Source organism: Falco punctatus (genome assembly GCF_963210335.1).
Source record: "Falco punctatus genome assembly, chromosome: 6".
NCBI classification, from domain to species: Eukaryota; Metazoa; Chordata; class Aves; order Falconiformes; family Falconidae; genus Falco; species Falco punctatus.
Window position 1 is genome coordinate 8,797,660 of NC_137585.1, and position 25,887 is coordinate 8,823,546.

General features: G+C 48.1%; 1 protein-coding gene across 1 annotated transcript in view; it reads right to left on the minus strand.

Moving 5' to 3' along the window:
• Positions 1–1,898: 1,898 nt before the first annotated feature.
• LOC308065702 (alpha-2-macroglobulin-like protein 1) overlaps positions 1,899–25,887 on the minus strand; it is a gene marked incomplete at its 3' end in the record, with an annotated part of 28,709 nt that continues 4,720 nt past the window's right edge. Inside the window, exons 3-35 of the mRNA XM_080391902.1 lie at positions 25,491–25,653; positions 24,681–24,733; positions 24,348–24,368; positions 22,866–23,019; positions 22,350–22,434; positions 21,676–21,796; positions 20,737–20,854; positions 19,549–19,658; positions 19,018–19,188; positions 17,453–17,677; positions 17,259–17,322; positions 16,582–16,727; positions 16,277–16,426; positions 15,202–15,399; positions 14,424–14,511; positions 13,640–13,802; positions 11,568–11,796; positions 11,096–11,219; positions 10,794–10,915; positions 10,393–10,444; positions 9,924–10,007; positions 9,352–9,528; positions 8,945–9,026; positions 8,173–8,329; positions 7,139–7,213; positions 6,768–6,939; positions 6,121–6,335; positions 5,593–5,808; positions 5,102–5,217; positions 4,334–4,424; positions 3,978–4,046; positions 2,632–2,734; positions 1,899–1,939 (exon numbers count right to left, since the gene is read on the minus strand). Coding sequence (XP_080248028.1) covers positions 1,899–1,939; positions 2,632–2,734; positions 3,978–4,046; positions 4,334–4,424; positions 5,102–5,217; positions 5,593–5,808; positions 6,121–6,335; positions 6,768–6,939; positions 7,139–7,213; positions 8,173–8,329; positions 8,945–9,026; positions 9,352–9,528; positions 9,924–10,007; positions 10,393–10,444; positions 10,794–10,915; positions 11,096–11,219; positions 11,568–11,796; positions 13,640–13,802; positions 14,424–14,511; positions 15,202–15,399; positions 16,277–16,426; positions 16,582–16,727; positions 17,259–17,322; positions 17,453–17,677; positions 19,018–19,188; positions 19,549–19,658; positions 20,737–20,854; positions 21,676–21,796; positions 22,350–22,434; positions 22,866–23,019; positions 24,348–24,368; positions 24,681–24,733; positions 25,491–25,653 — 4,155 coding nt within the window. The remainder of the gene's footprint in view (positions 1,940–2,631; positions 2,735–3,977; positions 4,047–4,333; positions 4,425–5,101; positions 5,218–5,592; positions 5,809–6,120; positions 6,336–6,767; positions 6,940–7,138; positions 7,214–8,172; positions 8,330–8,944; positions 9,027–9,351; positions 9,529–9,923; positions 10,008–10,392; positions 10,445–10,793; positions 10,916–11,095; positions 11,220–11,567; positions 11,797–13,639; positions 13,803–14,423; positions 14,512–15,201; positions 15,400–16,276; positions 16,427–16,581; positions 16,728–17,258; positions 17,323–17,452; positions 17,678–19,017; positions 19,189–19,548; positions 19,659–20,736; positions 20,855–21,675; positions 21,797–22,349; positions 22,435–22,865; positions 23,020–24,347; positions 24,369–24,680; positions 24,734–25,490; positions 25,654–25,887) is intronic.

Here is a 25,887-nt window from a genome sequence, read left to right on the forward strand (position 1 = left end):
GATAAAGGAAAGGAGAGGAACTGTCACACCATAGCTCCTGCCTTTGCCCAATATTTCAGGTTGGGCACTGAATGGAAGGATGTCCCCAGCTGGGACACAGCCCACATTAAAGTTGACCGCATGTGGTCCTGCACCCCAACAGATGGACTGAGGGATCACAACAGTCCAGCAATTGTGCCTGCACTGTGAGGGCCTGGGTTGGGATGGTGTGGGTGGGTGTAACATATCTGGTACACACCTAGGAAGAGGAATTAAAGTAAGCATGACTCCTGACCTTGCTGCCACTGTGCCAGTTGTTGAGCTATAGGCTTAGCCCATGAAGGTACCATTTCTGCCATTGCTAATGTATATTCTAGCTCCTCTATTGCTCTCTCCTCATGCTTTCCATGATTTCTCCTAATACTTCCTGCAGTGTGATTCAGGCAGCTTTGGAGGACAAGATGCAACTGGACATGCTGTGACAGCTGTACCTCCTGTGCCCTTCCTGCAAGCTCCTGTGCCATCAGCTCTTCTTTGAAGCCATCTCCAGATAGTAACGCAGTGCATTGAGACTCTAGCCCCTCACGTCCCCTCACCAGTACAGCCTTAACAATTGCTCTTGATAAAGGTCTCTAAATGTAACTGTTGGCCGAAAGAACTGTTGAACATATCCCAGCCCTCCCTTGCCTTCAGCTCCAGCTTGTGTGATGGTCACCTCCCACAGGTACCAGCTCTACCTTGCTGCTTGCTCTATCTCCTCCTGTGCAAGCCTGCTACTGGAGGGGCAGAATTTTGCACATGTACATGTACACACACACACAGAGCAGAGGTGAAGAAGTTATTTCTTCCAGGTGCTCTCAAATGCAAACTTCCTGGTTTGGGAGAAAAACAGTAAACCTGAAAAATTACTCAATCAGACAGTTCTAGTCTCCTGACTTTTAATAAGATGCCAGGCACAGTCTGAGCCTTTCAGAAACTAACTGCTCAGCAGGGAATTTCAAGTATTTTCTCTTTGCTTCTCATCTCCCCGTGGCTGTTGGCAGGGTTGACAAAGGACTGAAGGACAGAGACTGCAGAAGATGGATCTGTCCCTGTTCCTGCGAAGACAACAAAGGACAAAAAAATCCCCATGTTCCTGAAGTATTAAAACTAACCACTGGGAATTAGGGTGGATTTTGCACCTTCTGGGACTGCCAGGCCATCAAGGATGGGGCTCTCGCTGACTCTACCCATACAAAGCCTATGGCAGAATCTCCACTAAGAGTGTGGGGCTTGTGGCAGGCATCCCAGGGCAGGGCTGTGTGCCTCCCACAGGTGTTTTGTGAAGCAGGTGTTTTCTTCATCTTGTGGCTGTGGGCAAGGAAGCATCCAGATGCAAGCAAAGTTTGGAACGGGAGCAGGCACTGGTCAGCCTCAAGATTTGCCTTTGCCCAGCCTGGGAAGAGGACGGGTAGGTGCCCATTCCCTAGTATGGATCAGAAGCCAGGCTGAGGCTGGGAATGGCGCTCGGTACTGAAACGCAGTCAGGCCTGCAGTAAAGGTGAACGTGGCATGTTGTGTGTACCGGGCTGGAGGGCTGTGGAACTGCAGGGAAAGTGCTAGTTGACTTGAGGAAAGTGTATTTGATGCAGTGCCAGGACTGGTGGTAGGACTCAGGACAGGCAGCCCTCATTTTCTGTAACATACCTCTGACCGTCATGAGCTAGGCACCTCAAACTTTCCGCTTCAGTTCTCCCTTTCCCTCAATTTAACTAGTGGGATATGAGAACTCACTGTTACTTAGCATTGCTAATTACTTCCTAACCTGAACCTGCAGTCTGGCAAGTTTCTTGACCAAGGGCCCTTGCCTGCATCTTCCACCCTCTCCATATTCTTCAGGACCATGCCTGTGATGACAAAAGAGGTGTTGGGCCCTCACCTCACTCGCATGGAGCACTGTAGCTCATCATGGTAGTTTCTTCTGGAAGACAAGAAAAAAAGTGTTGGTAAGATACACTTGCCAAAAACTCACTAAAGCAATCCAACATTGTGCCTCTGTTTCTAGGACAGGCATTCCCTCAGCTTACAAGCCATGACTCCCCTCTGCTAAGACGCACGAAATCACTGTTCTGCGTCAAAGCCTCCGTGTGCAGCTAGTCCAGATTCACCCAAGTCATGGGGCCTGCCATCTTTTGAAGCTGTAAGTCCCAAACAGCTCCATTACAATTATGGATCGCTCACTTTCTAAAGCTATAGCAATCCCTGACACCTTTCTAGCTTTTCCTCCCACTAGAGACCCCAGAGAATAGAGGACAAGCTGGTTTTAGTGTCATTCTTCTAAGCCATTCCCTCACTATGGTCCCTCTGCCTTTTCTGCCTCCCACAAAATGCGTGTACAAAAGCACAGCTCCGAGCTCCTTGCTCCCCTCTTGGCTGGGAGAGTTAGACCCTAAGTGGATCTGCATGCCTACTTCAAGCCTGCAAGTTCTGGGACCAGAGAAAGAAGGATCTACCATTTTGAAACCCAGGATGGTAAGTCTATCACTAGAGAACTTCTAAGGGACAGTTAGATAAACATGTCGGGGATGGTGTGGTCTTAGACTTGACAAGTTCAGAAAATTTATTTCCAGTGGTACATTTGGGTGGTTTCTGCAGTACAGCATCTGAACTCACCTGGCATGTAGTAATCGTAGACCTTGATATTAGCTGGCTTACGATCCTTCACTTGCATGTCCTGCTGCACCAGCAAAGTGTAGGTGTGAGGTTGTCTAGTCAGCTAAGACCAAGAGATGCAAGGATTAAAGCCAGAACTGAAGTCCTGTAAGACAATCCCTTCCTCCTGCTCTCACTCAGGCTCCGTAGAGACCTCATCACCATAACAGGTCTGTTCTGCTTTCCAGTACATCTCAGAAATACCTTTTAATTCACATTCTGTGGTGGTCATCATCCATTTCTGGTCACTGAATTTTACTCAGCTCATGAGAGACATCAAACCTATAGAGTCAATGTGCATCAGATATCTAAATGTAGCACTAGTATTCCCAACTGATCCCACATTCCCGTCTAGCTCTGCTCTGAGTGCCTTCATGCATCTTGCCTCAGTGGCTTTCTTATACGCAGTCCCATTACGCCAGCTCTTATTCTCCAGGCTCATACAACCCTCATCATTAAGCAGACAAATGCAAGGTGTGGATGAACATCTGCTCAATGGTAGCAGTTGCACGACCTGCTGTTGATTTAGTTCCACTTTGTGCTACCTGGCAGCCTGAGCTGAAATTTTTTTCTGTGCTGCCTTTCTGCTCTGTGCTGTAGATGTAACGAAAGCAGCATCTCTGCAAGTCTAATGCATCCACATGACATGAACCTGCTTACTGTGAGGCAAGCTTAGCTCAGCTTATTGGCAACTGGGGCTGAAGAATCACAGACGTGTAAAGTGCTCCATGGAAATTCTGCAGTTTTAATATTCATGTCAGGTCTTGTTTCTGGTGCTGTTTAGGTATACATGTAGCTAGCGAAAGGCTGGAGTAGTTGTTAATCTGTTGGTTAATGAGGCTGTGGAGTGAGCACTGATGCTCACACAACCACCTGGTTTAATTTTGAGTGATCTTGGCAAACTCTATGAGAACTCTTAGATGCTCCCTACTACATTCAGGCTGCTTAAGGACTTTCTAAGAATTCAGGCTTGCTTGAATTTACTAGATGGATCCTACTACTACTCCCCAGTCCTGATCAGACACTGTACATGGACTTTCAACACTCTCTGAGCAGTGCCAACAGCTGTAGGCTTAACATCAGTCGGCCTCATTTTACTCACATTAAGGGGCCCTGTATACAGGCTCTACAGCTGAACTACTGCAGGCTGACACAACATTTCTCCAGGTCAGCAAATGTGGCTGGTATGCAGGAACAGCAGCTCTGGATACTGAAAATACTAATGGAACCAAGATGCCAGAGTAAGCTAAAAGCTATCTGCCAGTCCGTAGTCCTTTTAATGACTAAATAGCCTAAATTGTACTCACTTCCTCCAGGTAGAGAATGACTCGGTCAGCTTCACTTTCAACTTTCTTCACTAAAGGCATTTTCTTTAGCTGAAAATAGGGCGAAAAAATGTCAGGAAGACTCTAACAGAAAGCAGAAACATTCAGGGATATTTGTCCTTGTGAGAGCATGGGCAAAATGTTTGCATAGCCAAAAGCCCTTGGGGTAGGGGAAGGCAAGGTGCGGTCTAGAAGAGACTTTGGGTATAAAGATTTCTCAGCCAGAAAAGAACTGTGTTTCTCTGCCCACAGGAATGATCACAGTTCTGCATACAGCCCTGCATGGTGGACATCCATCACTATTCCCATCCCAGCTGGACACAAACTCATGGTCTCACCTCTTCCAGTGAACCTGCCACGGGGCTGTATCCAGACAGCAGCTCCACTTGGATCAGGACCATGTTGGTGGACACACGGTTCCCTGTGTAGCTGCAGCAGGAACCCAGGGGACAGCACTAATGTTACTTTCTGAGCCATGATTTGCAGATACTTCAGCCCAGCTTTGGTACTCAGGTGGAGGAATCTGCCTTTCCTTCCACTGTTTTCCCTGTAAGCACACCTGTTCCTGTACTGTAATAAATCTTTGTGCTTCCCCTGATCTCTCTTTTAATTGTGATGAGCCAGGGAGAATAAATTCCTTGGAAGGCTTCTGGAGTTACCTTCTCTAGGCATGGCAAGGAATATCACATCCTCCGTCTGCTCTCTTGGCAGTTCTGTCCCAAGTCAGGTAGGGGTATAGCAGAGGAGGCTGGTGTGACAGTCAACCAGGAGCAGAGGAGGGAAGACTTAGGAAGTGTCAGCAGTCAGTCCCACAGAACCTTCACATCACTAGTGTTTTGAGGCCTAATCCTAGAAGGGGGTGAGACCCACAGACCTTGGGAGAAGTTTGGGTGACTGGCATGATAACAAGATAGGACTAGAGCCTGAGCCATCTCTTTGGGGTATTGTACATTTCACCCAGCTGAGGAGAGCACAGTTAAATGAATGGGGACATCTTAGCACTTTGGACCCCATCAGTGAAGGGGAATCCTGGCCATCAAGAGACTTGTGTGGTGCCAGAAGCCTCTGAGCAGAGGGGAGGCAAGGGGCAACTGAGTGTCTCCTACCGAGCATGAATGGTGACAGGGAACTGGGTGGTGCTGGGTGCGGTGCACTCTGTCTGCACAGATACAGCAAAGGCGACATCACTTCTTGGGGGAGGGAGGTTGTACCGCAGAACGGCCTGCCAGAACAGAAAGAAACAGTTGACAGAGAATGTCATTATTGTTATTTTTTTTTTCTGGAGAGTTTTCTTGTCTAGTGTTGGCTGCTGTTTGGTATAAGAGAAAACTATGTGGCAGAAGTGGAGGTTCTGCTGGTGCACTGTTCCTGGTGGTGTTCACTGGACTTCTTGGAGCAGAGATGCAGCTCTGACGGGATGGAGATAATCCAGATTTAATTTGGGGAATTGCTATTCCCTTCCTGTGGATCCCAGCTACTCCTACCAAGTCACTGCAGCAGTCTGTTTTCAGTGTTAGCTTAATAGCAAGGTGAGAGGTTCCCCTGGCTTTCAGGGCTTTTCCCCAGACAGACCTTTCCTCCCTCCTCCCGCCCTTACCTGCAGGAAGAGGCACCCATGGCCCTGCACACGCACGGTATAATCTCGGGGAATGGCTGGCAGCTGCACTGTTTGCAGCAGGAGGCGATTGGTGTTGTCTACTCGGATGTTTTGGTTGAAATCCTCAGAGGAGAGAGAAGCCTGAAGATCAGGGCCATCCTTGCTGAAGGTCTTGGTTGCATAGAGGGCTAGGGCTTCCAGAGCAACCACTGTGTCCTGAGGGAAGAGACACACATTGGGCAAAACAGGATGCCTGTGTCCTGTGCATGCCAGTCCTTAGCCTCCCTCATACTGCAGCTACAGCTCAATAAGGGCTGAGCTTTCGGCATGGGGTTAGCTCAGAGGAATACAAATATTCACCTGATCCCAACTTCCAGGAGCTGTAAATCCCTACATCTTTTTTTCTTTCTTTTTTCTTTTTTTTTTTTTTTCTTTTTTAAAAAAACTATGGGCTGTGTTAGAGCCCATTACTTTCACAAATGATAGCTGATGGCAGGTTCTTTGCTGATGATGGCTCAAGGGGATTACCTGGGTCGAAGCAAAGCCTCCGTAAGGGTTTTGCTGCTTGATGAGCCAAGACACAATCTGGGATGCCTTTCTGATGTCATCTGAAGACAAACTTGATTTTGAAAGGTGAGCCATGAGGATACTAGATGTCAATTCCACATCAACAGATGGAGCTCGATACCAGTACAGGGAGTCTTCTTCCTGTTTAGACCGTTGACTCCAGAATATTTGGTCATCTAGAGATGGAGTGGGAACACTTCTGGAGCGTGTAGCTGTAACTAATGACCTTGGAGCCCCACTCAGCCCCTGCGCCTAGATACTGAGTGAACATGTACATTGGGTCAAGATATAGGTGCATATCTCCCTATTTGCCCCCCACACCTTGCTATTCCCAGTAAAAGCCTAGCCTTGCAAGTTGGGAAGGAGCTCTACGATATCCATGAAGCTGCCCTGGTTTGGATGACTGGGTGAGCCAGGACTATGAGATCATCCACAGAGAATGTCGGTCTCACAGTATAGATATAGCCCATGACAGCTCGGCGAGCAGAGGCTATCCAAGCCTTGGGGTCCCCACAGAGCGCTGCCAGTGCCCCCCTCTCCCTCCCTGCATTCCTTTGGTCGTGCAGCCCTGAGTTGTCCACACAATTCTGCCCCACAGTCTTTGGTACCTGATACTGTGGCTGCCTTATCCAATCTTTTGAGGATTTTCTGCACGAGGGCCTTGTCACCTGCTACTGCAAAGGCGTTTGCAGCTAGTGCCAGACCATAGAGGTTGGAACTGTCAGTATCAGCATTGACCAGGTCCTTTATACATTTCAGAGCTTTCCACACAACTGGGTCCTAGGATACAATTAAAAGCACATCGGTTGCTGGCAGGGTGGATAGGGTGGGGAATGCAGCCTTGGTGTGTGCAGAGTGGGGTGGAAACAGGGACAGGATACATGGGAGCAAAGTGGTAACGTATGGAGAAAGGCAGAGCACCAGTGCACTGCCTGCTGAGGGGCTGCGCACCCAGCCCATCCCTGCTGCCGATACTCACGGAGCGTGGCATCCCGGAGTGTATGAGAGCTGTGATGATTGCAGAGCTCAGCCCCAGTCCTTCCTCCACTGCACCCTGTAGCCACCACAAAACAGAGAAGAGGAGGGCTGCTGTGAGAAGGGACAGGGAGAAGTTTTCCAGTGCCTTCTGCTCCCTGAGCAGAAGCCAGCGCAGGCAAAACTGCTGGTCCTATTCCTTCTGCTAAGGAAGCGCCAGGACTGGTATCTACTCTTGCAGATCCTGCTTACCAGAGCACTTCTCAGCCATGGTGCCCCAAACCCCTCTGGGCAGCTGATTCCCTCCCTCTGCTGAACACATCCCCCTTTCCCCTACCCTGCAAAAGATTTTCAGTGGCAGATTTCAGTGCCAGGGGAAAGTGCTGTTCCCACAACCCCTCTGCAAGCTGGCACCTCAGTGGAGAGCCAGGACAGTGGCAAGGGTGTGGAGGAGCAAAAGAAAAGGTATCTTTTGCAAGGGGAAGTGAAAGGTACCATTCTCTTAGAGGATTATCTGTCCTGTCTACCAAACTGCTGCTGGCTCCACTTTGCTAGTATTCTCTGCGTGTCCATACATGCACAGGTGCTGTGCTTCTGAGTGTACAGGGCACATCCCTGGCAAGGTGAATCTCCCATGAGTGGCTGCCATCAATCTCCATTCACTCCATTTCTGACTTTCTCTGTACAGGGGGAAACCCAGACTGAAGGAAGAAGCGGCAGCTCAATTTATCAAGAGAATAGCACAGAGCTTGAAAACTTTTTTTTTTTTTTTTTTTAAGCATGTGTTAGCTTTTGAGAGGGTGCTAGGGCAGGGCACAGTTCCCATGAGCTTACTAATCAAATGCAAACCTCCGTCATTCATAACTTGAAAAAGTGCCACCATGACTAAGCACAAACCTGAGTGCCACCCAAGGGTGACCCTGAGCACATCAGAGCCTTCCTCCTGCAGCAGGATTTGTTCTTGGCACCCAGAATATGAAGGAGCATTATGTAGTGGGGTAAATGAGGTACCTAATGAACAGCCAGCACATGTCATACCATCAGCCCATTGTTGAAGAGCTTCCCCACACTCTTGAAGCAGCCAGATGGAGTCTGACTGTTAATCAGAGCACTGGCAGCATCCTTTAAATTCTGCTCGTCTATGTGGATGAAGTCCTGGGCTTGGCTGAAGGTCTTGAGGACAAAGGCAGTAAGCCTAGAGCCAAGGAAGGGAGAAGAAAATTTAATTGAACCAGTCACAGATGCCCATCTCCAGTAGGGCACAGAAATCTCTGTGTCTTCCATTATGTCATCCCTGGGGAAATACCAGTAGGCCAGAGCCTTGGTATACATGGAGAATTGGAAGCCATGCACGTGAGGATGGTCTTGAAGCTCAAGCTCAGATCTATTTGCATCAAGAGAGAAAAAATTCACTGACGGTTCTTTGCTTCCCCCAGATCTCTGTCAATTCCAACGCAGTGCACCTGAGCAATTTAAAGCCAAGAGGGCTGATATTTAGTGAGCTCACTCAGCCCCTTTCCCAATCCTGTTTGGGCACAAAGCACTCTGGAAAACCTGGGAAGAAGGTGTCTTTGCAGCTAAGTTTTCAGAGTCAGTCTCACTTGGGGTTCCCAAGCACAAACAATCAAACAGGGGTACCTCAAGTCAGCTTATTGGCATGGTTCTCTTCCAGAAAGTCTCAGGAGCAGTTTCTGTTCAAAACACCACACCTCCAGCCTCCCTCAGTTTCCCCAGACCAAAATCCAAGCCAGCTTGTGCCTGACCAGGTCAAGCTGTTGTTCCTCAACTGTGTCTGGACATTGCTGCTTACCATGTGTTCCCTGGCTCACTTCCTTCCCCAAAGGCACTGTATGAGCCATCTGCGTGCTTGTACAGGAGCTGACGCTGATATCCTGTGGGAAGAGGCTGGGGGTAGTGAAAATGCTCTGTGTCTGTCCTGTTCTCAAGGTGTCAACCTGCCCTGCCACTCCTGCTGGTCATTACAGAGAACATTGCCTCTAAGGAGTTTAGCAAAGGGCTTTCAGAGGGGTGCTGTGTACTTCTTGTTCAGCTGAGACACAGCAGCCTGATGTACACTGCTGTAATTCCCATGGTGTCAGGCAAGTGATGCTGCACAAATCCTGTTCAGCACCAAGCCTCTGATGAGGTCACCACTGTACAACTACTGTAGTGGACATCACCAGCTTGAAAATCTAACATGAGCAGAAATCCACTCACCGCTTTCCAGATAACCAATTGCCTTCTGTTTGATTTCTGGAGTCAGTTGTCCTGTTTCTTCAAGGTATCGTGTGATAAAGACATTGGGGGCAAAATGAACCATGTTCTGCTCACCACAGCCACTGGACATCTGGAGGAGCTCATCTATATTGTCCAGTGCTGTCCCCAGAATGTCACCTGTAGTACAGAACAACAGCTTTGGAAGCTTTACATATTCTTGCATGCAAAAAATTTCTGGTCTCACTGATTCTCCAGATAACCTGCTAAGACTGGTCTCAGTTCACCTCTGCTCACACTAGGGTGACTAATATCTATAGAGCCCTGTAGGAACAGTGATATGGTACTTGCCCATCTTTCCCCTGGTTGGGTGAAATTATACATCCACCTGGCCCAGTGTCACTTGTGTAAGAGAGATGGGATGTTTCTCTGGAAGATGTAAAGGCCCAGTAGCACACTTCCCTGTACACATTCCCTTTTGTTACTCCGTTTGCTAAAGCAGACATGGTGGCATCAGAAGGAAAGACTCCTGCAGGGAAAAAAATCTTACTTTCCAAGAGCCCCTTAAATCTCACCTAAGAAAGAGATGTGGGCTCTCTCCGACCCAAGGACCACATTCTCTGGCATAGCGAAAGTGATTGTCTCTGAAGTGGAAGTTCCTGCAAATGGCAGAAGCATCAGAACAACAACAGGCAGGAGGGAGATGGCAGAGCCACAGGCATTCCCAGGAGATGGTGTAAATCAGGCTGGGATCACCTCATCAGTTGGTGAAACCAGCATTCAAAAGAGAGCCTGACCCGCAGATCAGGCCACTCACTGATGAGTGAGGCAGTGGTTTGGTGCTGCCAGGAACTGGTAGTACTGGGTAGAGCTGAATGGCTTTGCCTTCCCATAAAAGCTCCAAAATCCCTGACGTGCCCCTCACCTCCAGATAGTCCTAGAGTTGTTCACACACCACACTGCTTCTGCTTGGTCTCCTTGCCCTGTGTGCATGTACAGTCCCAGTGGTAAGACAGTCCCTGTCTCTGGGGTACCTGCACCTACCTTTAGGGCACAGGACTGAAGTGTGTGTCTTTTCCTCCAGCAGCCCCTCTGCCTGGTGGGGAAAAGGCTGGTCAGCTCAGAAGGTAGAGCAGTAAAACGAGACAGCAGTTGTGCAGCACCCCACCTTCCTGCAACCACCTTTTGCATCCTCATGGGCCATGCAAAGCACCTCACAGAGAGAGCGGGGATATGTGTGCTGACAGAGAATTTTCACTGGGAAGCAGGTTTCTGAGCTACTACATGCCCCCAGTGCAGCCTACTCTTGGAATCACTCCTTGACCAACCTCCCTGGGAAACACGCCTGTCTGCCCTGCTGGTTCTCCCTTGCCAGAGACACCCGCTGGGCTGTTTCGACCCTGAGCTGTTTCCAGCCTTCCCAGGACCCTGAAGCATACTCTGACCTTCACCAGCAGGTGTTTAACCACTGTGTCCTTCCCTCCAGACTCTGGCACAACAGCTGTACTCTCAGTGCAAACATCTTCCTGATCCATCGCCTCAGCAGTGACAGTGAAATTCACCTTCCCTAAAGAACAAAACATCGAGAGGCTGTTCGGCACATCCATACCTATGTTTTAATTTGCTCAGCCTAAGGCTGCTCACTCATGCTTCACATAGTAGGCCACTCTCCCTTCCAGTCCAACACTGGTTTCCTCAAGCAGCTCTGCCAGTGCCTCCCGCTCCTGCCCCTCCCTCGTCCTCTTACCTAATTTTGTAGCCTTCACATCCCAGAAAAATGTTTTTGCTGAATCGGGACACAGACACGTAGTGAACCTGACATTTGCGTGCACAAATTCATAATCCCTGGAGTCCATTAGGCTAAGCTGGAGCTAGAGGTGAAACAAAAGAGAGTTTGGGTTACAGAGTTGCTGCTGTGTTTTCCCTTTTAGCTCCTTGCTCCAAATATCAGTCAAGCCCAGGATGAGTATGGTGATAGCCCTGTTGCAATATCTATGGGACACCAACAGCCCGTGGACATTGCAGTCCTGCAGGGTTGAACTTATCAGGGGGTGGGGGTTAAGCTTGACAGAGATGGCTCTGCATGGAGTTTGTGAGGAGCTTCCTGATGTCTTTTGCCCAGTGCCTGAGGAGGCAACCCCTTGTCTGGGTCTCTATCAGTGAAGTACCGTTTCCACACATCCCCTTGCCCAAAAACCATCCTGGAGGGAGCCACTCACCACCATGCACTGCTTCAGGTAGCTGAAGACTTTGACTTTCAGGGGAAATGACTCTCCCCTGAAGACAGAGTAGGGCAAGGTAGGCTCCACAAAGAAGGGCTTGAAGCTCTGCAGGCTCGTGGTGTCTGAGATTCCCAACCCATGGCTCTCTGAAGTGCAGAAGGTCATGGCTCTCCAGTCTGTGATACTGTCGGGTACTGTGACAGCTAGCTCAGCAGCCCCTGAATCACTGAGGAGAAAACAGGGTGGAAGGGGTTGCCCCTATCCCTGTAAAGATTTCTCTTGGGAAGACAAATGGAGAAGTACTATGAACTGGAAGTGCATGTGAAGGTGTGAGTATTTCAAGGAAGTAACACAGAGGTATGGGAAAGATAGCAAATAGGTAGGCAAGGAAGGACAGAAAGGCAAATACAAACAAAAATTTGCTTCTAGACAGTGTTCCACCTCAAATTCTTGTTTTGTGTGGGTACACAGGGCTCCCAGAGGTCCATATTATACACCCAGCCTGTGCCAGGGAGTACCACGTGACACTTCACCACACTATCACCCCAAATCCCAACCACAGCTTGGCAGTCATCGTTAAAAGTGTCACTTACAGATCTGCATACACAAAATGGAATATGGTACCTGCCCTGAAATGGGCCTAATCCAGCCATATGAGATGGCGAGGCAGAGATCCTATTTTACGGATTAAGAACATTGACACATGGGAGAATTAAGAAAGCTGAGATGTATGAATAAGGGGAGAACAGTAGATACTGCATAACCTGACTTTAGCGAGGCCTTTGACACAGTCTTCCATAGTATCCTTGTAGCCACGTTAGTGTGGACTGGACAAATAGATGATAAGGTGAACAGAAAATTTGCTGGACCATTGCGGGCAAAGGATGATTGATTGTTGGTGACACAAGGTCCAACTGGTGTCTGTTTACCTGTGGCATCCCTCAGCCACTGATACTTAATGATATTAATTCTGCTTAATGGCTTTATTAACAACCTGGATAATAAGAGAGGGGACATCTTCAGCAAGATTAGCAGATGAATCTTGCCATGTATTAGCAGACTATATCCTACTGGGGAGGGGTTCCTGATATGCTGGAGGGAAAGGCTGCTATTGAGAGGAACCATGACAAGCTGAAAAAATGGGCTTGACATGGGTGAATTCTGTATCTGGGATGGAATAATACCATGCAACAGTACAGGCTAGGCAGCGACTGGCTAGTAAGCAACTTTGGCAGAAAAAGAGGTGGGGTTCCTAGTAGATAAAAAAATGAGCATGAGACATCTTATGTGCCCTTACAGCAATGAAGGCCATCGACTTCTGGACTGTATTAAGGCAACTGCAGTCACTGGGTTGAGAAAAGTTTTTTTTCCCCCTGAATTTGGGACCACATCTGGAGTACTGTGTCCCATTTTTGCTTTTCAGTATAAGAAAGACACTGACATACTTGAATGCATCCATTGGAGGGCTACCAAGATGGTCAGAGGGCTGGGGCATTTGATATACAAAGGATGGCTGAAAGAACTGGGATTCTCACACGAGAGGGAAAAGATAGGGAGAGATCTTTCAGCTTTCTAAAACTAACTATTGGGAGGGTGTAGAGACAATGAAACCAGTCTGTTCTGAGGTGCATATTGATAGGATGAAAGGTAACAGATGCAAGTTGGAGCATGAGAAATTCTGACTTGGGATAAAAAAAAATACCATGAAGATGGTCAAACACTGGAACAGGTGCCCAGATAATCTGTGGAATTTCCATCCTTGGAGGTACAGAGAACTTGACTACAACCTGATCTAACTGGACCTGACTTGTGCAGGATGTTGAGCTACAGATCTTTGGAGGTCTTCTCCATCCTATAGAGTCTGTGATTTTATGTTCCCCAGGATCATTTGGAAAATCTCAAGCAGAGCCAGGAACTGAACCAAACCTCTGTTGTCCTTATACACTTCTTCACACCTCTCTTTTCTTTGTTGGCACAGAAGCCATTAATGCCCTGGCTCTGTACCTGCCTATTCCCTCTCTGCGTAGGAGGTCTGGGTCCATATGGGGCCACAGCCCATAATTACTCACTTGATGGGAACCAGAGTCCAGATGAATGTCTCTGGAAACCAGGTACGGGCTGCCCGTGCCTCGCTACCCAACTCAACGTGCTCTGACTCAGCATGCACAACAGCACCATCTGGTTCTGGGTCTAAGTTGTCCAAGTTATCCAAGTCTGCCAGCTCGCTGTAAGCTACTAGGAATACAAACATTCGTTCAAAAGCAGAGCAACTGTGAAATCGGGGTAGAGTTTAGCTAGGAAAAGTTCAGCTCTCCATCCCTCCCACTTCCACACCAATCCTCCTTGTCCTCTCCAAGATGCTCTCAACCTACTTGTCTTCCATAAGACAGCCCAGGAGACCATCTGGATTTCATTATGTGTGCTCCCCCTTGAGGAGCTCTACCTGCTCACACTTTTGCCCTCAGCCCCTGAAGAAGGACCTAGATTCTGCCCAGTGCCAATCTTGCCTCGTTCTCTGGTTTCCAGCAAGACCTTTCCTAGTCTTACAAACAGATGTTCCCTCCTGGGACAGCTGCTTCTTTCCCCCCCTTGACCATGTTATCTTCCTGCCTGCCAGCAGAAGCTTCCAAGCAGGTTCTTCCTATGCAGCCACCCCTCTGCCCCTCCAGTGTACTAGACACACATGTATTTCTGGACCCTTCCCCTTTTCCTGTGGTGTACATCTCCTGTGCAACCTCCCACTCATCTGTGGAAGCCATCCGCAGTTCCTCAGCACACTGCACGTTCAGCTGCCCTTGTGCAACCTGTATGTTACCCGTAATTTCCAAAGAAACAGGATAAATCGAGATGTACACATGTAGTCGTAGTAGAAAGTGGTCTGGGTGCGGCACTCAACTGGGGACTTGATTTGAAGGTTGGTTAAAAATGTTAGACCTGAATTCTGGAGGAAAGAAGGGGAAGAAAAGAAGGTACATTTCAGTGGAGGCGGTGGTGTGTCTGAGGGTCTGTCTCTGCCCTTGCCTCCCAGCATATCAGCCACCCTGTTCTGTTGCACCACAGCCTGACCTGCAAATTTATACAGGGAGAGAATGCAGATCTGCCCTGCTCCCAAATCCTGCTAATGGATCCTCACACCAAAGAAAGCTCTCTCCAGGCAGCATTGCGGGGGTGACCACTCACATGTGCATGCCCACAAAGTCATCATTTTGACATCACAGTTTGCTGCCCACCCTAAAAGACTTGTTCTCCTCTTTCACCTGCTATTTCTTTCTACTATTCTTTCCCTCCTTTCCCTAGTCCCCCTTCTCTCTCAAGTGCTTTTCTTTTTCAACCTCCAACTTTCTGTGACTCAGGTTGATGCTCCCCTTTCCTTCCAACCCATAGAAAGTCTGAGGGTCTCAAGCTTGGCATAAATGGGGAGCTGACTTCTAGGGATCTGCCCAATCAATGGGAATTTACCAAGCTGGGAGCATGGAGGGCCAGAGACCTCTTAGTTCAGAAGCCTGATGGATCCAGAACCTGAAGTTGCCAGTGTTTACAGGAAAGACAATCTGTGAAGCTACCCAGTGTGGACCTGGGGTACAAAAGGGCCCACCTCTGACATTTCAGGTTTTCTGGAAATTAGATTTACCTTCAGAAGTTCATAAATATCTGGTTGGGACACCGCATAAGAGTATCTGTTGTACGTAAGTGGTGACATTGTTCCTGGTGGAAGGGTGGTCTGAGGGGAACTGGTGACTCCCGGGCTCTGGTAGGTAGTACAGTAGTCACTGTAAGGGTCTGTGAGGGTGCTGGGGTGCTCCTGAGAATAGCTGAACATGTTGTGCACCTGTAGACAGAGAACAACACCAGCACAGGTCAGTGTGAGAGGCAGAAAGTTCTTCATTTCTATCCAGAGATTTTCTGTGACTGCAGACGCAGAGCTCAGATCCTGCCTGCCACGAAAGCCCAGCCCCAAAGCTTCTTGAGCTACATGGAAAGCGTCCACAAATTTTACATGCACAGCACCACAGAGGAACATGAATCCCTCCGGGGTATGGCTGCATAGCTGTGGCCACTTCTAGCTCATAGATTGTACCTGTGAGCTCAATGCATACAGTGGGAACACCTTCCCAGTAAGTCATTAGATAGCTTCTTGTCTGACTGAAGGCACATCCTGGATCCACCAAGACAATGCTAAGAGGCAATTCAAGGGTCCTTAGACACAATGCATCTCAGGTCTAGAGGAGAAATGGGACCCTTCCACTGCCAAGGCACCACTTACAGTCCAGTCTGTGAATGGAAGGACTGTCTGGTTAATGTGAGCTGGAACAAAGACATGGAGCCTATCACACATTGGGTCTCTTTTTTTTTTTTTTTTAACATAATTCTTTTTCTCAGTGTATTGTCATTAATTGGTTCGGGAGATGGAATTCTCTTGCCATCTGGTTGCCACTGTGGCAAAGCACTCTAAGTTTAGCAAAGATGTGACTTTGGGAGTATACTCAGGGATGCCAGTGGGTTATTCTATTAGATTCCTCCATAGAGACTGGATAATTTGGCAGGTGTTTGATGTCAGCCTTCATTTTTTTTCTTGTAAGCCATATCCTGTCCCCATTCAAGTACTTGCTCGTATACCTGCTGTGCCTTATTAATTGGTGACTGCAACCCGATACTCAAAAGGCATCGCTCCAATATTAGCAAGGCTCAGCACTAAAGTGACTCACACTGTCCCTGGATAGCTCAGCCTCTGGCCTCAGGAGAAGGATGCTCTGGTCTACAGCACGGACGCTACATAGAGAACCTGGTGCAGCTTGCAGGTGGAGTCGGACAGCTGATCCTGGGAGAGCCACTGTGTCTGAGAAGCCAAGCTTCACCTGAAACAACAGAAGAAAAAGGGACTGAAGACATTGACAGAGGAAGGAAAGGGGAGACTGTGGCTTTTGGATTCTGCTGGATATCTATTGCCAATCTGCAGTTAATTAGCTACCCTCCAGCCTACCTGTCCCCTTACATTTTGTGCACTACTTACATGGTTCCTGAAGCACTTGGAGATTTTGAGACTGAAGGTGTCAGCTGCCACTTGTCCCTCAGGGAAGGCAGTGTAAACAAAGAGGGTAGCCATGGGTGAAATGAGGTCAACGGGCAGAGCGACATTGAAAGTCCCACGATATTGACCTGAAGGAAGAAGGACAAATAGAAAAGGTGTAGGAAGAGGCAAGGATGTCTGTCTCCAAGGTTTACAGCAACAACACGTTCATCCTCTATAATACTTCTGTACAGTTACTTGGATAAAAATTACTCTATCTTGCTTCTGGGGAGGCCACAGCTAGACCAGGATGTAGGTTAGTGCCGTTTTGTAGCGATGACCTTACATCATGAGTGATCCTGGCAACAGTGAGCAATTGGAAGAGAAATTACTTTCCACCTGAGTCCAGCAAAAGGATTCTGTGAGTTTTCTTGGATGTCTCTGGTAATTCCTGCTTGGCAGATAAAGTCTGACAATTTCATAATTTGACCAGAAAAAAAAATAAATTAGGGAAATTAAAAGACAGAAGAGAGGGAGCGTATGTGCCATTTCCTGTTTTTTGGTGCCAGCTCTGTTGTTTCCTCTTGGTCTCAGATCTCTTTTTTTCTCCTTCCCCATTTAGGCTGGAAGGGCTTTCCTGTTGGGTCCTTAATCTGTTCCTGGTATTTAGATGCTCTTACCTAATGGTGGGTCAAGAAGTACTGTTGTCTGGCCATGATGCACAAGGGATCCTCTGGCCAAAACCTAAAGGGTAGTGAACAGAGCAAAGGGTTGATAGTGTCTCTGCTCCATGTCTCTGGGCCAGCAAAGAGCCCTGTGCTGACACAGACCCGTGGCAAAGCTGACCTTGTTGCCTGCGCTGCCCTGCACTCACCAGGTGGTAGAAGTCTGCTCTGGCAGCCCCATCCCCCAGCTCGGTGGCTAGGATGTGATAGTGCACAGTGACCTGCTGCATGTCCCCACAGGGCAGTGTTGCCTGGCCTGGCTGGATCCTCACAGAGCTGTGGCTGGAAGAGTAGAAGGCCCTCAGTACGAGGGATGCAGTGCCGTAAGACACCCTCACATTTTGACCTCTTAAGTCCTCCGGCTGGGTCTTTGCCTGTGGCACAGAAAAGGTGGCTCAGTGTCTGAAGATTTCTTACAGCTCTCCCCACACCAAAACCAAGACTCAACCGGACAGTGGGCTCTGAACTCTCCCAGGGTAAGGTGTCTATTTCCACTTAAGCCAAGCTCAGCCAGCACCTTTCTGTGGAGCCTGGCATTGCCCACTCCAGCACTCTGGGATAACTAGCACCTAAACAGGAGGCAGGAAGCTGTATAGTACTAGGGCTTGGGCTGGAGCCCGAACTTCTGCAATGCTGCTGCTACCCTGCAAGCAAGCCGGACTGTTAGACTGTGTACAGTGGCTTATTAGTCGCTGGATCACCGTACTGAACGCTTTGATTCTGTCTGGTACATGGGGGAAAGTATCAGTGTGGATCTGCCCCGACAATGTATTTCACTGTGCAGTGTTGTTCTACCTGCACACTGTATTTCTTTTAGCACTTTCCCTCATTCATAGGATAGAGGTGGCAGGGGACAACTGAAGATCACAATGGCCTTGCTCATCTTTGACCTGTGACCTATCTGCACGCAGACTATGATATTACCCTCTTGTGGACTTCCAGCAAGGTCCATCATCTAAGATACTCTATGCACTCTGACAAAGAGACAGGGTTTGCCTCAAAGTGCCTTGACTTTGAAATTTAGATAGGACATGTATTAGAACTTACCACTACAACCAGAAAAGAGAGCCTCATGGGAAAGCAATACAAACTTTTCTCTGTCAATTCGCTGTTGGTGGTGTCCTTATTTAGCTTCTTACATCCTGGTTACCTTCTCTGCTCCAGACTGCCTTGCAGCAACTGCTTCCTTACTAGCCTTCCTTCTTTCTATCCTAAGTTTTCTGCCTCTTCGATCACAGGTTTCTCCTAACTCTTATGCTATGAGGAAACATAATGCAAACTGGTCACTTTTGTTTTGTCACTGTTGTTTTCTTCTCCACATGTATTTTCAGATGCTTCTTCCCTAGCTTCTTTCCTATCTTCCTGTTCCATACCATGTGGGAGTTCTTCCTTCACTCTCTGTCCCTCTCCAGCCCCACAAAGCCATTTCCACCTCAGACAGAGGTGCTATGTAGGTAGACCTCATTCACAAGCTCATGGGGCCTCTGTCCGTTGCCCCAGCTCTCACCATGTCTCCTGACTGCTCAGGGACTCTGCATGGTACTAGCGGCCAGAATGCTGACTGTGCTATAGGTTGTTCCTTTTGCCCAAATCTGTCATTTCACTGGTCCGTGCCTCCATCTCCCTGGCTATACTGAGACAATGACATAAACTATAGGTCTAAGGGATGCATTGCTTGGCTCTAGCCAAATCCAATGTCATTATTTGGCTTAACCTGTAGTAGAACTTTGCTGCTGTTGTCCCATGCTGATGTCTCTAAAGTGAAAGAGGCCATCCCAGCATCATCCGTGAAGTAGCTCTTGGTCTGCTTCCTGCTGCCATAGGACACTGTAAGAATCACCTCCTTGTTCTTCAGGTGTGTCCCATTGGCACTTTTGAGTTCCAGCTGTAATGGTGCAGAGAACAGTCAGAGAATTAGAGGCCTCAGGATCGAAAATCTACCTTCTGGTAGGAATCCCACCTCCCCTTCCTGCAAAGGGACTCTCAGCGTAAACTCTAACTCCTCCAACCCCACCCCACCCCCAACTGATGCAGCAGCCATCTCATCTGGCAAAGCCATGTGCCTAACCTATGGTCACACTTTTGGATTACCTCTTGGTAAAGATGTCAAAGGAGAGACTGGGACAGAGGACTGTGCTAGCAGCCTTGGGCAGCTCATAGCAAGGGGACCCCTCAGTACTTCTGTGCCCACCATTCCCTTAGGCCCAGCTGCTGGGCTTTCCATGTTTCTGCCCTGTTTACTTACATTGCCATAGTAGGGAGCTCCTTGCTGATAGTAGTAGCTTGTCCCCCAGAACTGGAGAGTTGTGATATCAAAAGTGACCTTGCAGTTTTCAGTGGTGTTGAACTCCACCCCTAGGAAAGACAGGAGGTGCACGTAGGTGAGTATCGTGCATCTGAGCAAAGGCGGCAAGATTGGCTGCACTGAGGTCCATCAACTCATCGATAGTCCATTGACTGTCATTCATAGGGGATTGCAGGTTCTCCATGTAATTTCAGGAGTCGTTTAACACAACACACACATGGCAATAGTGCTTCCTACATTCTGACCTGCTAGAATGACAGCAGTCTACCAGGAGGTCTCTGACAGTTATCAAATGCTCTTTCTGACTTTAAGATAGTCCTACTCATAATTGTCCACTTCCATTCTCCTGTCATTCTCACAGCAGAGTCACTAGAAGGCAACATTCTTCCTTGCCTTCACCACATTAGTTTGCAGTCTGCTGTCTTGTCATGCGCCCATCTGAAATCACTGCCGTTTTTTACTAAGTGAATGTGTGTCACTGCTTTCAGCAAAGGGCTGCAAACCTTTTTCTTGTAAGGAAGGGTTTGTAAAATTCTGTAAGAGAGGAAGCCTTACAGGATGGGATATTTAACAGTAGCCCTGGACAAGTAGCCTCATCTCCCTATCTGGGATGTCGTGATAAATCTGATGAGGAGCTACTGACAGTACACAGTCAGTACCTTGGTTATCACTGGTTGCTCTGAGTGTCTCCTCATTCCAATGGACTTTCCTAAAGTATGGTTTAAGAACAGAAGAACCTGGCTCACCTCTGTGCACATCTCTACTGTGTCTAGAAGATGAGAAAAAACAGCTGTTGCCCATCTTTGCCAAATCAAGGTGACTGTCAAACTTGACTGGCTGCAACAGCTTGTGGAGGAGCAAGCATACCGGTGAAGCTCGTCCTGCAACTGGGAGAACTCACATGTCCTATATGGTACACGAGAACATCCATGCTGTCATTGTGCTCCCAGGGAAGACACAACCCTCTGAACATTTGACCCCATGGGAGCCAGTGCAGAAAGCTCCAGTGATTTGATGGGAAGACACAAGGATCCACAAGGATTCTTGCAGATGAAAACTCAAAACCCCAAAGACAAGCATGTGTAAAATAAAAGATTTTCCATGAAGTGTAGAATCAGTTTTTGCTACCTGTTCCACTTTCTTTCAGAAAAGCCACAGCTTCCAGGTTGAAATCATAGCTGTCACCACGCTTCTGGTGGTAATTCTTAATATTCACCTCAGTGGCAAAGCAGCCATCCTCGTTTGTCTGGGGATGTGAAATTGTATCTGTTAACCAATCATGAACCCACTAATCTCTTCTGCAGTGCAGATCAAACCCAAGGCCCTGAAGTCTAAAAGTACGCGACTAAGACACTTGAGTTAAAGGAGCAACTCTCATACTGGCATGAAATGTACTAACTTTCTGTGAAGCAGTCCTTAATAGGAGATGCTGTTTCACATGTGTCTCATCTTTACACATTCACCCACTCGCCAGCAGCAAACATGAATTGACATTTCTCCCTAACAACATGATTTCTTCTGCTAGGCAAGAATTTACCTTTAAGATATGTGCTGGGTTACTTAAAAATATATAAACAAATAGATATACATTCATTCAACCCTAGAGATGAAAAAGTAAAGTCTGTGCTGAACTACAATTGCTTGCTTAGATGCTAGAGGCAATTTCTGTATTTCCAAAACAGCTGTTTCTGGGAAACAATACACAAGTGTTTACATCAGACTAAAAGGCGGTGCTAAAAAGCATCCAGTGGAAGTGAATTAATGTGGCCAGTGTTTGTATCTTTTATTGCCATGTTGCAATATCTGTTTTGTAGGCAAATCTGCAATAGCTAACTTGCCTACAGATGCTTCTTCCTTTGAGTGCATCTAAGTGCAGTCAGAGAAATCAGTGACAGGGGCTAAGGCTGCTACACTGGGGATTTAAGGACATATCAGTCATTCAACCCCAAGCAAAGAGTATGCTGCTTCAATAACTGATGCCTGTCCCACTTCTTCCTTCAGTATTCTTCCCTCTCTTTGCCCCTGTTCCTGTTTTTTGCAAGAGGAATGCATGTCCCATGTGCTTACCTCGCCAGTGTAATCCTTACAAATACTGCGCTTGGCTTTGGAAGACTTCCGATTATAGTGGAGATGCTTACGGCACACCACAGCCTTCACACTACCTTGGACTGGTTTCCCATAGGTGTACCTGGCAAATACGACAGAGATGACTTACATTCACATAAAGAAACACTGGCTGATGTGTGAATAATATCAGCTTTAGCCTGTGGTTTGCAGCTATGCAATCTAGCAGCCTGCAGTATCTTCACTGTTCATGAGCTCAGTAGAGACCAGGAAGTTAAAATTACTTCATCAGATTGAGACAGAAGGCTGTGGTGGGTCAGTTCTGTCCGAATCAATGCTAGTCCCACCAGGCAGTGCTAGGGGTCATTGTGGTGACCACAAGTTGAGTCATTATTCCTTCCACACTGGCACTAATCAATGCAGCAGAGGTACCGTACTGTAGGGCACATGCCCCACTGAGGGGCTTCACTACCACATTTCCAAACAGAGAAAGAAGTAGGGCAAGAGAATATGGAGAAAGGTGAGAGTCCAGGAGAATTCCTTAGCAAAGGATACCAGAGTGCCAGAATTTGGGGTGAGGGTAGGGTTGGCAGAGACCAGTTTGAGTTCAGTTACAGACAGCAGTGCAGTTTCCAAACCAGTAAGAATGCACCTTCCACCATGATAAGTCAGCTCACATGCCACAGACGTGGAGACGGAAGTTCTCCTCCAAGATAGTGACCACCTGAGGCATCTGGATGGAGACACTGAACTTGGGCAGCACTGTGTGAAAGCAAAAGGGATATAATTCAGTGAGAACAGAGAGAGTTCATTTGTTCCAATCCTCCCCAAATGTTTTTTCACAGAAAAGAAATCCCTCCTTTCATTCCCTGACCACCAGCACAGGGCCTTGCAGTAATGCACCAGAGCCCAGCCAGGAGACTGTGGTGGGAATAGACAGCCTTAGTCTCCTCCCCAGGGCACAGCTGTGGGACAGTGCCTCTGCCCAGCCTCAGGACATGGGGGAGGAGAAAGCCAGTGGGCCTGAGTGAAAGTCAGCGATTACGCCTACTGGCAGGCAGCTGGACATCTCAGGTGCTAGCACAACTAGCACAGCTGTTCACAGCTGCATGGCCCGTTCAACTCTGTGTGAGAGAGGGGGGCTGGAGGCAATACACCTTTCTCTGCTGCCTTCAGCTCCCTGAGACTCTTACCATACTCCTCTACCCTGAAGGCATGTGTGCGGTCAGGCATTTTGATGAGGTACTCTCCAACTGGTGCTTCTGCAGCCAGAGGGAAGGACAGATCCACAATGCCTCCCACAGGTGTAACGTTCAGCCACTGTGCAATTCGGTTCCCTCTGGGGTCCTGCAGAGGCAGTAGTAGAGAGTAGTTATTTGCCAGTGCAAAAAGAAACTCTTTTGCAGGCTGCCCAAGCTACCACAGCATGGTCTGAGCAATCATCCTTTTGTCCTGAGAGCCCTGGTCTTGACACAGCTACAGGGCTTAGGTAAGTCTGAGCGTGAAGAGGACAGGGCTTTTCTCCCTGTGTCATTGACAAAGCCAATCTAGCATATTATTGCTCTCTGGTGGCACCACCATCTGGTTTATTGCCTGCCTGCCTCACTAAGGGATAGAGATGGTCCCTCATAGAGACCCCTGGGGTGATCTGAGCTGGCATAGCCCCCAGGTCACAGTGGCGAGGGTCAATGCTGACAGCACATGCTGCCTAAGGCATGAGCTACCTGGGAGTGATTATGGGGGAGCCTGATATCTTGAATCCCCAGGAAAGTCTGGGGAAATGAGTCCAGGACTTCATGCAGGGGACCACGAGGCCCAGAGAGAAAGGAGGATGTAAAGACCTGGGGTGTAAGGGCGTTTAGAGGCTTTGTTGACTGTCAGTCATGAACTGACTGACAGTGTTCTCACACTGCTGGTTCTTGCTGGAGGGCAAGGTGCACAAGTCTGGCTACGGTCACACTGCCCAGCCAGCAAGGATTCAGCGACCAGTTGATGGGTGCTTTATAAACATATGGAATGAGTGGGAAGTGTTGTTTGGAAGAGTGAAACTGGATCAGGGTGTTACGTTTGTATAAACTGGCATAAAGCATTGTATAGGTGTCTCAGAAACTATGTTTATCAATTGATTGCTTGGTAGGTATGGCATGCAGTACTGCCACTCACTAGTTGGAACTGTGACCTCTGTGTGGGTTATTACAGACTCTGCACCACTTTCAGGCATCTTTCCTCAGCTCAGGTGATTGCAGTCCATATTTTACCTCCAATATTGAATCTAACCTAACAAATTCTGAGAAAAAATATCCTGAAAGCTGCTTTAGGAAGTTTCTCTAGCCGTGTAGCCACAACACTAACTGGTCAAATTATTGTTTTCTGCATGTTAAATATAAAAGTCTCTTTAAAGAAAATTCAGGATTTTCAGAAATCTCCATTTCACAGGCTAGAGGGACTAGAAGTCTAGGAAGTTTTTTACTGGCCCTGTATGATCGGTATTATGACATTGCACCGCCAAACCTGTGTGGGTACCAAAGGAAGAAAGGGCAAGAAGTGAAGGACGGCTCCCATTCATTCTGAGGTAACTGGCTTTCTGCATCCATATTTCCCCACCATAATCTCCAAACCTGTGTCTTCCCCAAGACGAGTGGAGGTCACCACTTTCAATAAAGTAGGTGCTTTACCTTCAGTTCCACCAGGCCGTGCTGTGGGGAGGAAGTGACAGTTACTGGTGGGATGATTGCAGGGACGTTATCATCCACTTCCCTGGAATTTTTTATTCCCCCAACCATCCATGAGTCTTCCCTAAACATTTCCCAGGGACTGCCCGTGACCCAACACCACAAGCAGCTCCTGCATTGCAGGTGGTGCCCAACGCTATTTTTAAGCACCACCAGCAATGCTGAGACTGGCCGTCTGCAGATGGATCACCCAGCTGGGCCAAGCACTGATCCAGACGGCATGGAGGCAGCCCATAGCATTTTCAGCTTTTTAAGGTTTCTTCTCTCTTGACTCACCGTTTCATTGCTGGCAATAAAGGCCTGATCCAAGGTTACGATTCGCAACTTGACTATAAAGCAAAAGAAAAACAGGACAGGCTGAAATGAAATCAAGTTTGTTAATAATAATAAAAACGGGTGGCTAAGAAAGATGTGCCCACATGCTTCACTGAGAGGGTGAGGGCAGCAGCCAAAGCCATCCGCCCCCGGGCCTACAGTCAAAGCCTTGCTATGAGCTGGCCTCCTGCTAGAAAACAAGTGGTAGGAGAGGCGGTGTGGAGTTTCTGGGAAGGCTGGATGTGCTGGTGAGAAACAGCATTTTTCTGGACATTGGACCTGCAGCGGGGCACTCAGTCTTGCTTGCAGTGAAGGTCATGCTAGCGGAAACGGTGGAGAAGCACAGGGCAAACAGCTGGTGATCTGAGCTGTGCTAGGGCAGTGATGGGGTCTGCGGGACCGTGATCCTCATCTGAGGAAGTCTGGGGGAGATGGAGGGATTTAGGGCACTGACCAACTATTATGGCTTTGTCTGGAGCAATCACGAATACAATACAGTGGTATCTGAACCTTTTCTCACACATCAGCTAAAACACATAAGCTGTGTTCACACTGGCGTGCTGTCTGAGTACTGCTAGTACTGGAGAAAGCATGTGCCATGCCTACATAGGAGAGAGGTATCCCCAAATCCCTCAAAGCCTAGAAGGGAGATGAAGCCTGTGACCCATCTCCCTTGCAGAGAAGGCCCTGCTCCAAGTACCAGAGGCTACCCCATATTTTGTGGCCTGAGAACTGCTCTTTCTCTCACAAGACATGGCATTCTGTCCATACCGATCTGTCCAGGTTTGTACACTGGCTTGTCTGTCTGGATAAAAGTCTTCTTGTCTGTATGCTTGATTAGGACTTTCTGTTTCTTCTGAAACTCTGAGTTGGGTTCCAGGACCGTGATAACAATAAAAGCCACTTCACTGGGTTTTCCAGCAGGAGGAGGGACCTGCAGATATAGTTGCAACCATCATTCAGGATGGTTCACATTCATGGATCCCAGGCTTCTGGAATAATGATTATGGTACTGTTTTTATATTGCTCCAGTTCTTCTTGCCCTGAAAGACCTCACAGTAGTTTTAAGAATGTTTTCTAGAAGAGTAAAATGTCAGTGGGGCTACACAGCAGGAAGGGCAGTGGCAGATCTATACAGGCTGAAGCAGAAGATTCAGTGCCCTAATAA